The 13094-nt window shown below is 41.5% G+C and overlaps 1 protein-coding gene across 1 annotated transcript; it reads left to right on the top strand.

The window, feature by feature from the left end:
• Positions 1–779: 779 nt before the first annotated feature.
• XRCC2 (X-ray repair cross complementing 2) lies at positions 780–12886 on the top strand. Its single transcript, XM_083864157.1, has 3 exons — positions 780–832; positions 5257–5338; positions 10832–12886. Exons 1-3 carry the CDS (start codon positions 794–796, stop codon positions 11545–11547), a joined length of 837 nt encoding a protein of 278 aa, XP_083720283.1. The 5' UTR covers positions 780–793; the 3' UTR covers positions 11548–12886.
• The last annotated feature ends 208 nt before the right edge of the window (positions 12887–13094 follow it).

Below are 13094 nucleotides of genomic sequence, written 5' to 3'. Positions count from 1 at the left end.
ACCTGACCAAGGCACTGACCATCAGCTCCTGCCTCAGAGCATCACACACCACGCAAGCCCAGTTCACTCCAAGGACTTATTAAAAATACTCTAGAACCCTTTTAATTTAAGCCATAATTGACAGCTGGCTTTGGCAAAGAGCAATTTCACAGGCGTCAAGAGTTTAATTGCAGCCACGCGAACGAGCTTCCCTTGAGTCACTATCCAGTGTCACCGAGGAATCCCGAGTCACACCAGCCCAGCTCCTCCTTTCCAGCAGGAGCAGAAACAACTCACACACACCTATAGAAAAACAAGTCCTCAAAAATAAATAAACAGTTTGTCTCCGGGTGGGGGTCAGGTTCTTCACGACGAGAGGACATGGTTGTAAGCTGTGCCAGGGGAGGTTTAGGCTGGACACCAGGAAGAATTTATTGTCAGCAGGAATGATTAGACCCTGGAATGGCCAGCCTAGGGAGGTGGTGGAGTCACTGTCCCTGGAGGTGTTTAAGGAAAGACTGGACACGGCACTCACTGCCGTGCTCTGCTTGACACGGTGGTGTTCGGTCTTTCTCATAGGTCTTTTCCGATCTATTTGACACTCTGATTCTCCTGGCCGTGTCAAGAAACTCCAAACCGCGTACGAACAACGGGCCGGTGGGCGGCCGTGAATTGAGCGGAGGCGGGACTCGAACCCGATACTCCTCATCCCGCAGGCTCCACCCCGCGCTGCGGGGGGCCGAGCCGCGCAGGCGCAGAGGGCGCGGCCGGGCGGGGGCGCTGCGGGGCGGCGGGCGCGGGGCCGGGGGCCGCCATGGGTGACGCGTTCGGCGGGGCGGAGTCGGGCACGCAGGTAAAACGCGGCCCCCGCCCCGCTCCCCTCAGCCCCGGGCCCGGGCACAGGGGCGGGGAGGGCCGGGCGAGGCCGCAGCCGGGGGAAAAGAGGAGCGCCGAGCCTCCCTCCCTCATCCCCACGGGGCGGGCGCGGGGGAGCCCCCGCGGGGCCTCCTGAGGGGGCGGTGCGTGAGGGAGGGAGGGAGTTCCGCCTCCCGAAAGCCCGCGGAGGTTTCCCGGTGGATTTCCCCCGGATCCAGGAGGGATCTTGGTCCCTTGGGTCCCTGTTCCGCCTTTGTGTCGGGATGCGGGTGGGCTCCTGCCATGGGCGCGTCTGGCAGCGCGGGGGGAGGTTGGTTCGGGTGTCTCGATAATTCCTTTATAAATAATCCCTTTGCGCTCCCCTCCCGAGCGTTGGGAGGGGATGCCTAAGGAAGAAGACCTGTGAGGAAGGTTTCATTTAAAGGTTCGGATTTGACGATCTTAAAGGTCTCTTCCAGCATTATGGTTCTCTAAATAAACATTATGTAAGGTGAAATTGTTTTCCTCCTCTTTAGGAGAAAAGAGGTTTGAGTTTCGGGATTTTGTTGTGTTGTTTTATTAGGGTTGTTTTTTTGTGGGTTTTTTTGTGGTTTTTTTTTTTTTTATTTTTATTTTTTTTATTTCTGGATGTTTTATTTGTTAGGAACTTCCACTTGCAATCAGCAGCTTAATTGTTCGGAGATTTCTGTGTAACTGTACCAGAATATGCTGCCCAGTTCACATAAAACAGGAAACTGTGATAATACTTATTTTTTGTTAAAGCTCTCTGTGGTTTTTAGTGGGACTTGAGCTTTTAAGCCCTTTTGACACTTAAAAAAATAAAATTAGTACCAGATGTCCACTATTGGCAAATAAACACGAATTAAGGACATGGGCTGTGTTATTTGTCCAAGGGGTAAATGCATTTATTTGTCCACATGAGTGGTGCCAGTGGGGAATTCACAACTGCCTGCAATGGATGGATATCCAGCCTGGAACAAGGGAGGAGCTGGCAACCAATGGGTTAAGAAAAGTCAATGTATGAATACAATGTCCAGATAAAAAATGGTAAAAGCACTTGAAACAGAAAACACTTAATTTAAAACAATTCTTCTTTAAATAGTCTCATGCATAAAGTCAGATTTTACTGAGTAATACTGAGACCGCAGTGTTGTGCTTTTATTATTGAATATAATTAATACAACAAATTAGAACTTCTTGCAAAGCACCTTTGGTATATCACAGTAAAAGTAATGATGAATAGCTTGCATATGTCTTCATGCCCAAAGTTTACAAAAGCTCAGTCAGAGTGGTTATAGTGGTTGAGAATTAAATTTTGTCTAGTACTCGAGATAGGTTTGTATGTGTAAATAGCCTGTAGGTTAGCTCACAGCCTCTACCAGAGCTGGAGTATTTAATTTGAATTTCTTTCACATTTTAATGAAGTAATCTCTCATTCCTGACAAGACCTACGTGTGTGCTTCCATTGATGCACAGCTCTGGTGAAACCAGCAGAGTACAAGCATGTCGTGCATTAGTCAGTGGGACTCTCCATATGCATATTTGTGTATTAAAAGGGTGATAAATTAGAAAAGGCATAGCTGAAATATTTGAGTCTCATCAGCTTTGTCATTAATGACATTTAACCCAGCTGCTGCTGAACTTTAGCTGTACAGCCTGTTCTCTACATGTAGCTGCACATATGTGCAGTTTCTCAGTGGCATAATTACATTTTCAAGGAACACCTAAGAGTGAAGAGCTACCACTAGCAGGTCGCCAAAGGCTTGTGTTTTGTGTTTAAAAAAAAAAAAAAAAAAAAAAAAAAAAGAGGTTTATGAAAGAAGAAATGAGCACCTACACTTGAATTAGAGAACCTGAAGTCTCTAAAATGGGATTTGAAGTTGACTTGGGATTTTTTTTCTAAGCTCTTCCCACTCCAGAGTTCTCTCCAGTGGTGCTGTACTGCTGTGTTCTGTTACACCGTCTGTGACAAAGCTTGGGACACCTGACATCCACCCTCCAGATTCCCCTTTACAGGCTATAGATTTCTCCCTCTCCCATTTTCCAGAAGAACATGTGGGGAGCAAACGGGAATGTCTCCCCTGGGACAGAGCCAGGGTGGCTCCTGCTCCATTGGAACAGCCCGTGCTGTCCCTGTCTGTAATGTGGGCAGAGGTGAGGGATGCCTGTGTAGTGCCTCATCTCAGCTTTGCTTCCATCACTTCTGCTGCAGTGTGGACAAACCTTTGTGAGAGTTGAAGGAAAATTGTTGGCTGTTTCTGCCAGGAACCCTGTTGCTCCCAGCATGGCACTAATGAGGCAAGTGCCTTTGGAGATTCTGCTTCAGAACTTGGAAGTAAATACAAGCTTGATAAAAACACAGGTGCACTATCATCAGCAAATTAGCATAAATTACCTACACGAGCAGTGCTCAGAGAAAGCACCTGTAGTTATTTAAAATTAATATATAAATTTGTCATCTAAATAACGGCAGATTCGTATTTAAATGATAGAGATCAATTTACTGTGTGTTTCCAGGGCTCTCTCAGTAAACTTAAAAGAGTTGATAGTCTAAGAGGAGACAGGGGCTCACTGTTCCAGAAAAAATGAACTGCAGAGGGTATATTCATTAATGTACAAATTAATTTAGGAGCAGGAGGCTGCAGCAGTGTGTTCGGGCCAGCAGAAGTTGTGGCTGCTGGCCCCAGCAGTGCCCATCGTTGAGCCCTGTTATCCCTGTGTGCTTCCTCTGCTAAGAAACAAAGAGCATCAGAAAGCAGCAGCCTGTGGTGGTTTTCCTCTTTTCCTCAGCTTCCACTGCTGATGGGTGAGAGATTCCTGGTTCTTCCCCCAGTGTGTGCAGCCTCTCCTCACTGGTGGCCAGGCCCTGGCAGCTGCTTGCACAGAAGAGCTGCACGTGTCGGGTCTGCCAAGGCCCTCTTGGTAGCTGGGAGCTGCTGGTTTGTGTCCTCCCCGTTACTTTCCTGTATTCTTATGGACATACATCCATCTGGATTTTGGCTTGTCCAGAGCATGGAACCCTGCTGGTTCCCAGGAGTTCACCATGTGTTTTTCATGCTGCATAAATGTGTGAAGTATAACAGGAGGATCTGCTGATCCAGAGCAAGGTCAATTGAAGTGTTTTTTTGGCCCTTCAGAGGACAAGTCAGAAAACTCTCCTGGATACGTGCGAAGAGGCCAAGGCAAACACATTGACATTTTGTTAATGGAAGGGACTTTTAAAATGTCAATGAAAATGTCACACTTAGATTCCCATTGTGACCACTTGAAGTAAATTCGGAACCATTTAATGTAGTCTCATTTTACTGTTAAAGGCAAACACACACACAACTGTTCAAAGAAATTTTAAGATCATTCAGAGCAAATGTTGCTCATGGATGTGAAATGAGGAGAGCAAGAGAAGGCAGCAGTTGTTTGAAGGTGTGTGCTCACTGCTTTTTTGGTCTTGAGGATGGGATAAAACTGAACAGGATTTGTTTTGTTCAGATCTTTAAATGAGAGCTGTGTGTCTTGGAGAATGTAGTGTTTGTCACCAGGTGCTCTGGTGACACTGAGCCATCCCAATGATGTCCTTTCTCATGTGTGCTAATACATGTGGGGAGTTACAGCTCTAGTACTAGGAAAAAATGTTCATTCTCACTTTACACAGTGTGCCAGAACTGCTAATAACACAGCTTTTGTGAATACCTGTCTACTTGCTATGCAAATGCCTCTCAATTTAAGAAACTGTCCATGATCTTTGAACTAATTAGTTTTACAATTCACTTACTTTACGAGGGGCTTTGGAGAACTTGCTCAACAAATTCAAGCTTGCTTTAGAAAGGTTCTTGCAGAGCCACTGGTGACTAATTACTTTTGAACATTCTTAATCCATACTCTGTTTGAACAAGTAACTATTATATAATAGGACTGTAGCCCAGAGGAGTGCTGTGTAACTTTTCAGGTGAAATGCACATGGTTTTACTTATAAATGCTCAGAGAGGCTGGCTCAGGGGATTGATGATGGGTAAGGTTTCACCTCTCAGCCAGTATTTTTTTTTTTTTGGAGTTGATGGTTGTTACAAATGATGTTCTTTCCCTTTGTTCTTTGGAATGCCAGCACTGCAGTGTTCTGGAGATGATCCCTCTCACTGATGTCCCTGCACAGCCTTTGCTTTTTAAACTTTATTTCTCCTCATGTCTCCAGTCCTCATTGCCACTGAATCTGTGTGCTCATTGTTTGTAAGGCTGTAGTCCAGACTATACATTTCCATATGCATTTATGAAAACATTTTTAAAATCAGGCTGATCTTTCAATAGAACTGTCATGGAAAAGTGTCTGTTTTTAGAATCCTTTAAATTTGTTTCCTGAGGTCCATTATTTGAAGTTAACAGCTTGGCTCTTTGTCTTGTCTTTAAAAGCTGCTTGCACGACTTGAGGGGAGAAGTTCGCTGAAGAATCTCGAACCTTATCTGTTTGCTGAGGAAGGATCTCCTGTTCATGGTAAAAATGTGTCTTTGTCTCATTTATGGAAAAATGTTCATGTAAAAGTATTCTCAGAGATAAGCATACAAGTAAATTATTTTGCCCTAGATCAGAATTTTAATTGTTGATGTAATTCAATGCAAACTAGATAAAATGGAACAATGCAAAGTCACCCTTCCAAACATTATTAAATAGGCCTTAAAAATCTACTTTATGCATATCAAAACACAGGTGTAGGTGAGTAAATACCAAGCACATTGGTCAGTGTCAGTAGTTTTCCAGCAATTTGTTCTAGAGTCTGTCATTAAACCTCTTTGTTTGTTTTTTTTAATCAGTGGTCTAGACAGCCACCCCAAAGTCATAACTGCAGAAATTTGCAAAGAACATGAGGTTCAATAAATAGCAAAGAGTTCAGTGATAGAGTTGTCTGGGTAAGTCAGGATAAGGGGCACGAGCAAACAGTATTTTTCAATGAACCCAAGTCATCAAGCCATTCAGTCTCGACCTGAAAAATCCTAAGTATGCTTAGATAGAAGTTCATAAACAATTCCATTATGGACATAGGTACTAATTAGTTGAATGAGTTCACAGTGTCAGGGTCAACATGGCTCATAGAGACCTTCAGGGAATGAACGAGAATTTCAGATCGGAGAAATGGGGTAAACTTTCAGTGACACCAGTACAAGAAATTTTAAGATCAAGGTTGGATATTTTAATGAAAGAAATTAGTGAACTAAACAGAAATTAACACACTATTCAGGAAGTCAGACTGATTTTCCAGATTGTGTGAAATTTCATGAATTTCACAATAGAAGAGACAACTCTGGTTACACAAGATTGAAAAAATACCTATGAGTGTGGCAAACTGTCAGGATCAATGGTGAGGTACTACTATTGTAGAATTTATGTATGAGTGAGTGGATTTCATAGGACAAGTTTGTGGCTTCAGTGGTTGGCAGCACACTTGTCTGCAGTTTGAATTCCCACAGATATGGAAGGTTCAGAAGAAAGAGCAGAAAAAGCAATAAAAAGAATCAGGATAATTGGATGAGAGATGATGCTTAGTCTTCAAACACAGTCACTGTGACACCCTTTGTGTATTGTTTTGCAGCACTAGAGAACACATGTGGGCTTTAGCAGTACATGATCCCTGCCCTGAAAGTTTCCAATGTGACATAACAATGATAAAGGGCAGAGAAATACTGCTAAGCCAGTGCAAGTAGAGCACAGAAGAATATTTAAATACTCTCATTCCTGAACTGCTGTGTTACTCAGAAGAATTAAGGGCCAGAAGTATAATTGGTGTATGCTTCACAAGGCTCTCAAATTTTTAATTTTTTTTAGAAGATATTACTGCATTTTTTTCAAAGCATAAATATTAAATGATCTTTTAGTCTAGATGTTTGGTATTTTTTAGTCAATTTTACACACAACAAACAAATGTGTGAGACTGGACTGGTTATGTACTTGTCAAACAGATTTTAAGATCTTTTCTTGGGGATCACTAACTCCCCTTGCTGCAGTCTATAGTGTTACATAATTTCATGTCAAATTATCTGCTTTGCTCTTAAAGCTTTACAGGTTCTTCATGTCTGTCTGAAGACTGTTCCAGAACCTCAGTTCTAAGATGGCTGGAAACCTTCTAAAATCTATCACTGGTTTCTCTGAGCCAACAGATCATTGAGCTTTTGAAGCACTTGTATTTTTCTTCTGCTTCCAACAAATGGTATCAATTATTACCCATATTGGTCATGCTTTTTGGCTGACATTAATGAAGCTGCCTAACATATTAGCACAGCTCTTTAGCTGTATATATATAAATGGACTTCACCTTTTATTACGTTTTCGCTTTGTCTTTTAATACCACAGTATTCATGTGAGCTCATGTGTTATTTTGATGTGTGTTCTCATTATTCAGTCTTAAATCCCTTGTTGAAGGCCTACCTCTCCATTTGTCATGAGCTTGACTTTTAGTGTGTCACTGTGGAATTCTGTAATATGTTGCCCATGAAGTCCATACTGAACAGCTTTTCATCTAAAATGCTGTGATTAAAGTAATGCAAAGATCTAAATTATTCTTTTTTTTCTGGTGGAATTTGAACCGAACAAATATATGAAGTTTCAATAAACTATCCAAAGGTTACATTTTAGTTGAGTGTTCATAACTTGCATGTCAAGGTACTGTAAAAGAGGGACAGGTAATATAGGTATTAATATGATACTCTAACCACTGCTTCTAATTATGATGGACTTGCATATTTAAGAGCACATAAGTACATTAATTACATACCATTTAAGCTCTTCTGGAATGGAGCAAAAGGGACACAAGCATTAAATAATCTTTCACTCTTGCCAGTCATATTTCCCCTGTGCCACTGGCATGAAGGTGTGGGTGTCAGTGTAAGGCTCTGATGTTTACCAATTGTGTGACACCCAACATTAGGCCTTTCTATTTCACTTACAAGTGGTATAAATATTAGTGACAGTTTCTGTACAGTATTGTAAATTACCAACCCAGGACTTCAAGGTAGCCTACAATGTGGAACACACAAAGTTATTGCTGAGTATTCCAGCAGCATGTTTGTATCTGCAGTGTCAGAAAATAGTTTGCTGGTGGATTGATTACAGACAAAACTAAGGCTCTTCTCACTCAAGATGTAACACCAAACTAATGACCAGGACTGAGCACAGTGCTTCAGTTTAAAATATATTAATCTTACATAAATATTTACATTTCTTCATCATCATTTAGTTTAACCTGCATGCCCATTCTTAGGAGTGGACTATTGTTCTCTTTCCCATAACGGGCCACAGGCTGCCCTGAGCCAGGCAGTGTGTTGGGGGACTCCTTGAAACCTAACTCTTGAATTCACCAGTGCTGAATTTCATGTGAAATCACTCTGCTCATCCATCTCCATCTGTTCAATCTTCACAAACTTAAGTCTTTATTAACCCAATTAGTTTGTCTTCTACATGTTTTGCCAAGCTAATGGAACATTCATCTACTGATATGTTTAATGTCTGCCAACACCAATTCTAATAGAAAAAATTCCCATTAACTTTCTTCCATGTTAAAGTGCTGTTCCTGCTCTGCCTCTCAGCCTGTTCTCATCCTGTGCCAGTATCTTTTTACTAATCCTCCTTTCAAAGTTGTTTTGACATTAATGGATGATGCTATTCCTGATCACTCAGTTTCTTCTGTGACCTATTGTCAGCATGTCAGAGGCTTCTTGAAAACGTTACTGGCCTCACTTCCTCCTTTGCTGTGTCATGGTTTGTCCTCTCTGATCCAGAGAAATGAATTTCCCCTCTTATCTTGCTGTAACAGCCTGGTTGCTAATTCAATGAAGCCCAACATTTATAGATGTTGCTATAAATGGCTCCTGTTTTGCACCCGTTCTTCTTGTGGGCAGCTCTTGGATAATCAGGAAGGCACAGAAATCCTCAGTTTTCTTGAGGTTTTCTTGCAGTCCAGGCTGTTACTGTTTTCAGAGTAACTCAAGTGTCTTGGTCAAGCTGCAAGGCAGCTGTGTATTTCTTTCAGCAATGTTGAACAAACTTTAAGGGGTGCTTGGCTGTCTTGCTGTTCACATTTACAAACCACCACCACCTCTGAGAATGATTTTTGTCATTCAACTTAGAATTTTTACTTAAATAAGTTTTATTAGTTTTGCCAATAAAAAAAACTCATCCAGTGTCATTCTGTAGCACACAGACATCCTGCTGGAATGTCTTCAAATGGAAAAAGTAAAGCATTTATTTCCCAGAATAATTTTTGAATCCAGCAGGTGATATTTTGCTGTAAAGGCAGGTGAAGCAGTCTGTTGCCTGTTGGCCCCACACAGTTATTGGTTTGGATTCAGAAATGCCAGTCAGGGTGGCAGAAGTTTGGTGCCACAGCTCCTTATCAAGAGCTGCCTTACGCAATTGTTGTAAAATATTTCAAAAGACAAAATATGAGGGAATGACCTACCCAGCACTTTTAGGAGGAGTTCTTCCAAGCTGGTATCTCACCCTGCCAGGGTGTGGTCATGTCTGTGGCACAGGCTGTGTGACAGCAGAGCCACTGGCTGCAAGTGACAGAGTTGGGCACTGTGACCTCTGGACTGGAAGAGAAAATAAACACTTATGTCCCAGGAAGTGCAGTTTTCTTTCATCTCAGAAGTGAGGGAGCCACTCAGAACAGCTTAGTAAGGGAGGCAATCAAGCTTTTTAATAAATTTCAAAGTATCAGAAATTCATAGAAATGGTATTTCTGAGTGTCACTGAAATGGACAGACTTGTCACATCAGGTGTAAATTGCTTTTAACACTTGCAAAGGGAGAAGAGCTCAGTTTCTTCCCTACCATCCTCCTCCCCTCATCCCAAACTGCATCTTGACATAGGCCCTTGTGAATGTGGGCATCCTCTGGAAGTTGAGCAGTGCCTTGAAAAACCCTGATAACTCAGGCAGGCACAAACATGTTTAAGGAAAGTTGCAGTTAATTCTCTACTGTCATATCCCCCTATGGAAAGCTGTTATGCCATTTGCACTTGCCAAGGCCGTGGAAATCTCTCACCTTCCTGCAATTACAGTTGTGTGATTCTCCTTACTGCATGTAGTTACCCTTCTGCCTATAAAACCCAAAATGTCATAAATAAATAATCCAGTTCCCAAAATTAGAAATTTATAAAAAGCAGCTAATAAATGAACTTTTTCTAGAGTCTTGCTCTGATACAAGACATCAGAAGACTTTGGATAAGGTTTTGTATCTTGTATTCACATCCAACAAAAGAACTGGTTTCCTAATGAAGCGTAATGCTGTTTTTAATTAACATTTTAAATTTTTATGATATGTATTTTATGACCCACATGGATGAGGTAATTAGGCTGAATCCTTTTATGAACAGAGATCCTTTGCTTCAGACAGAGGCATTGCCTGGAGTTGGAGGAATCCCTGAGTCTCCCTTGCCAAAAGAAACAGTTTCACATTATTATCACCATAGTAGAATATAAGTGCCAAATAAACTTACTGGTGTTCTCTTCACCAGTCACAGGTTCCTGTAGGAATCTTGTGACATGCAGCATATGACTTCTATGCAAAATGACCTCTAATATGTCAATTTTTTTTTTGTTTTGTCCTCTAATTTGCAATTTCTTAATTGTGTGTGCAAAATGTAGATGGTTTCTTGGCCACTTTTGTGTAGCAGCTTCCTCTTCTGCCTTCATCTGCCTCTAATGATACAGGTGAAATCCAGTTGCCAACCTTCTATTGATGGAAGTCTCCTTGATGGACTGGCATAGGTTTTCAACCTTTGTTCACAGTTGATTAACTTCTCTTTAGAGACCTTTCTTGAAAACTAAAATATCTTTTGGTAGATGCTAACCAGGATTTAAACAATTCTATGAATGTCAAATAAAATGCATTTCCCAATTTGTGGAATAGTGAGTATTGTTTCAGAAAACACTGAATACCAACCCTGGGCTGTAAATGCTCTTACCTGACAACGTGCTGCTTTGTTCTTGAACAGGAGATGTCATTGAATTCCATGGCCCAGAAGGGACAGGAAAAACAGAAATGCTTTATCACCTTATAGCCCGCTGCATCATCCCCAGAGCAGAAGGAGGACTGGAGGTGGAAGTCATGTTTGTTGACACAGATTTCCATTTCGATATGCTCCGCCTGGTCACCATTCTTGAGAACAGACTGGCACAAGGGACAGAAGAAATGATAAAGCAGTGCCTGGGAAGGCTTTTCCTTGTGAGCTGCAGTAGCAGCACTCAGTTACTCCTCACTCTTTACTCTCTAGAAAACCTGTTCTGTGCGCACCCCTCGCTCTGTGTTTTGCTTTTAGACAGTTTATCAGCTTTTTATTGGATAGACAGAAGCAACGGAGGGGAGAGTCTCACCTTGCAGGAGATGAACCTGAAGAAATGTGCTAACTTCCTTGAAAAGCTTGTGACACAGCACCACTTGATCCTCTTTGCAACAACACAGACACTAATGCAGAAATCCGCAAGCTCTGCAGAAAGCTTTTTACCTTTAAAACTTCCACATGAAACTGATACAGACTACAGACCCTATCTCTGTAAGTCATGGCAGCAAATGGTAACCCACAGGATATTTTTCTCTAAGCAATGTAATCCTGGCAACAGCAAAGGTTTTACTGTAGTTTCTTGCCATCTCAAAAGACACCAGATAGTAAAACGTTCGTTTAGTGTTGCAGAATGTGGAGTTCAGTTTTAACATCAGTTTATTTTGTAAACAGTTATCAAATCCTGGTGCTTAAGGCCTGATTAGGTCTAAGTAGCTTTTAGTAACCTTTCAACTAGTCGGTTGTTGCTGGGTAATTAATAATTGTTGTCAACATTTTCTTGAAATTCAGTGAAGGGCAGGGAATGGTAAAATTTTTTAATTATTTCAGCAATTCAGTCCACACTATAGAGGAATTGCGACATTATGTATTTGTGCTTAATCAAGGAAATGGTAACCAAAGACACAATAAAGTCCTGGTATCTCTCAGCAATCTAACCTATGTGGCCAAATTCCTGTTGGAATTTCTGGGCCTTGCTGCTTTACACTCCTTCTCTTCCAAGCTCCAGAAGCAGGAGCCTACTTGTCTGTGGCAGAGGTTGCAGAGAGGCCAGAGTTCACTCTTTATAAACATTGGCCTTGCTTTATTCCCTGTAGCTTTGGGCATAAGAAATGCTGATTTTGCCTGAAGAAGAGGATTCATTTTCACAGCCTGTTAAACAGTGGTGATCCTGACTGCTGCTTCTCCTGGCTCTCAGCCTCTCCATTTACCTTAGTGAGTGCTCAGAGGAGCAGGGATTGCTGGTGTTCTGACCCTTACAAAGGTCTGGCATTGAAGAATCTTCAGCTATTAAAGAAATAGAGGCCTGATTCCATAACTCAAGGAAAAGTAAAGACCCAGTTCTGGGTGCCTGTGAGTTTGTGCTGCATACAGCAAACACATTAGTTTTTGAAAATAATTAAGTGCAAGTTATGGGTTGTTTTGGGAGTGGAGGTTGTTTTTTTGTTGTTTACCATTTTTTAAAATGATGCACAGACTTTTTACTCTGCCCTCCCTCATTATTCCTTCCCACTTCTTTCTCTTCCCCACTCTCTCTAAGAAATCCAGGAATGCCATGCCTCTGGTTTTTACCAATATGTATTTGCCACATGTAGAACATTTATGTGCATGATTTGGCATGTAACATGTTGCAATTCTGGCAAAGAAGATTCAGAACTTATGAGAAATGCCCTACAGTTCTGGCAAAGAACACCACATTATTTATGAACCTAGAGTGCCCTTTGAAAGCTTCAAAGTGCTTTACAAGAAAGAAAATTGCACAGAGTACATTATTTAATACAAAAACTTACATTAGCTTACAAATTCAAGTTACTCAAACAAGGGGGAAATACTTTTCACAGCGATGTTTGTTCAGTCATGTTGCACAGCACGTTTTATAGTTTAGATTGAAGAGATTAATAACAAAAATGCATATTAAGAAGAAGTATCTAGCTCAGTATCTTTTTGAGGAAGATGCCTAAAAAACTCTGTTGTGAGACACTTACCTTTGAATTTCCTGACTTCTGAAGCAGTTTTTTCAAGCTGAATGTATGTCTGGAATCCCAGCTGTGTATAGTTGAGTTGCCCTCTTGGGTTCCGCTGTGTCTGTTCACAGTGAATTCAGTTTAATTATTCTTTCTGTGGGAAAACTTTCTTTTTTTCCTCCTCATTTTAAATCTTCCATCTTATCACTTCTTCACTCCATCAGTTCTTTTGCTCT

Source organism: Zosterops lateralis (assembly GCF_965231275.1).
Source record: "Zosterops lateralis genome assembly, chromosome: 1".
Taxonomy (NCBI): domain Eukaryota; kingdom Metazoa; phylum Chordata; class Aves; order Passeriformes; family Zosteropidae; genus Zosterops; species Zosterops lateralis.
This window is presented reverse-complemented; position numbering and strand designations above follow the sequence as displayed.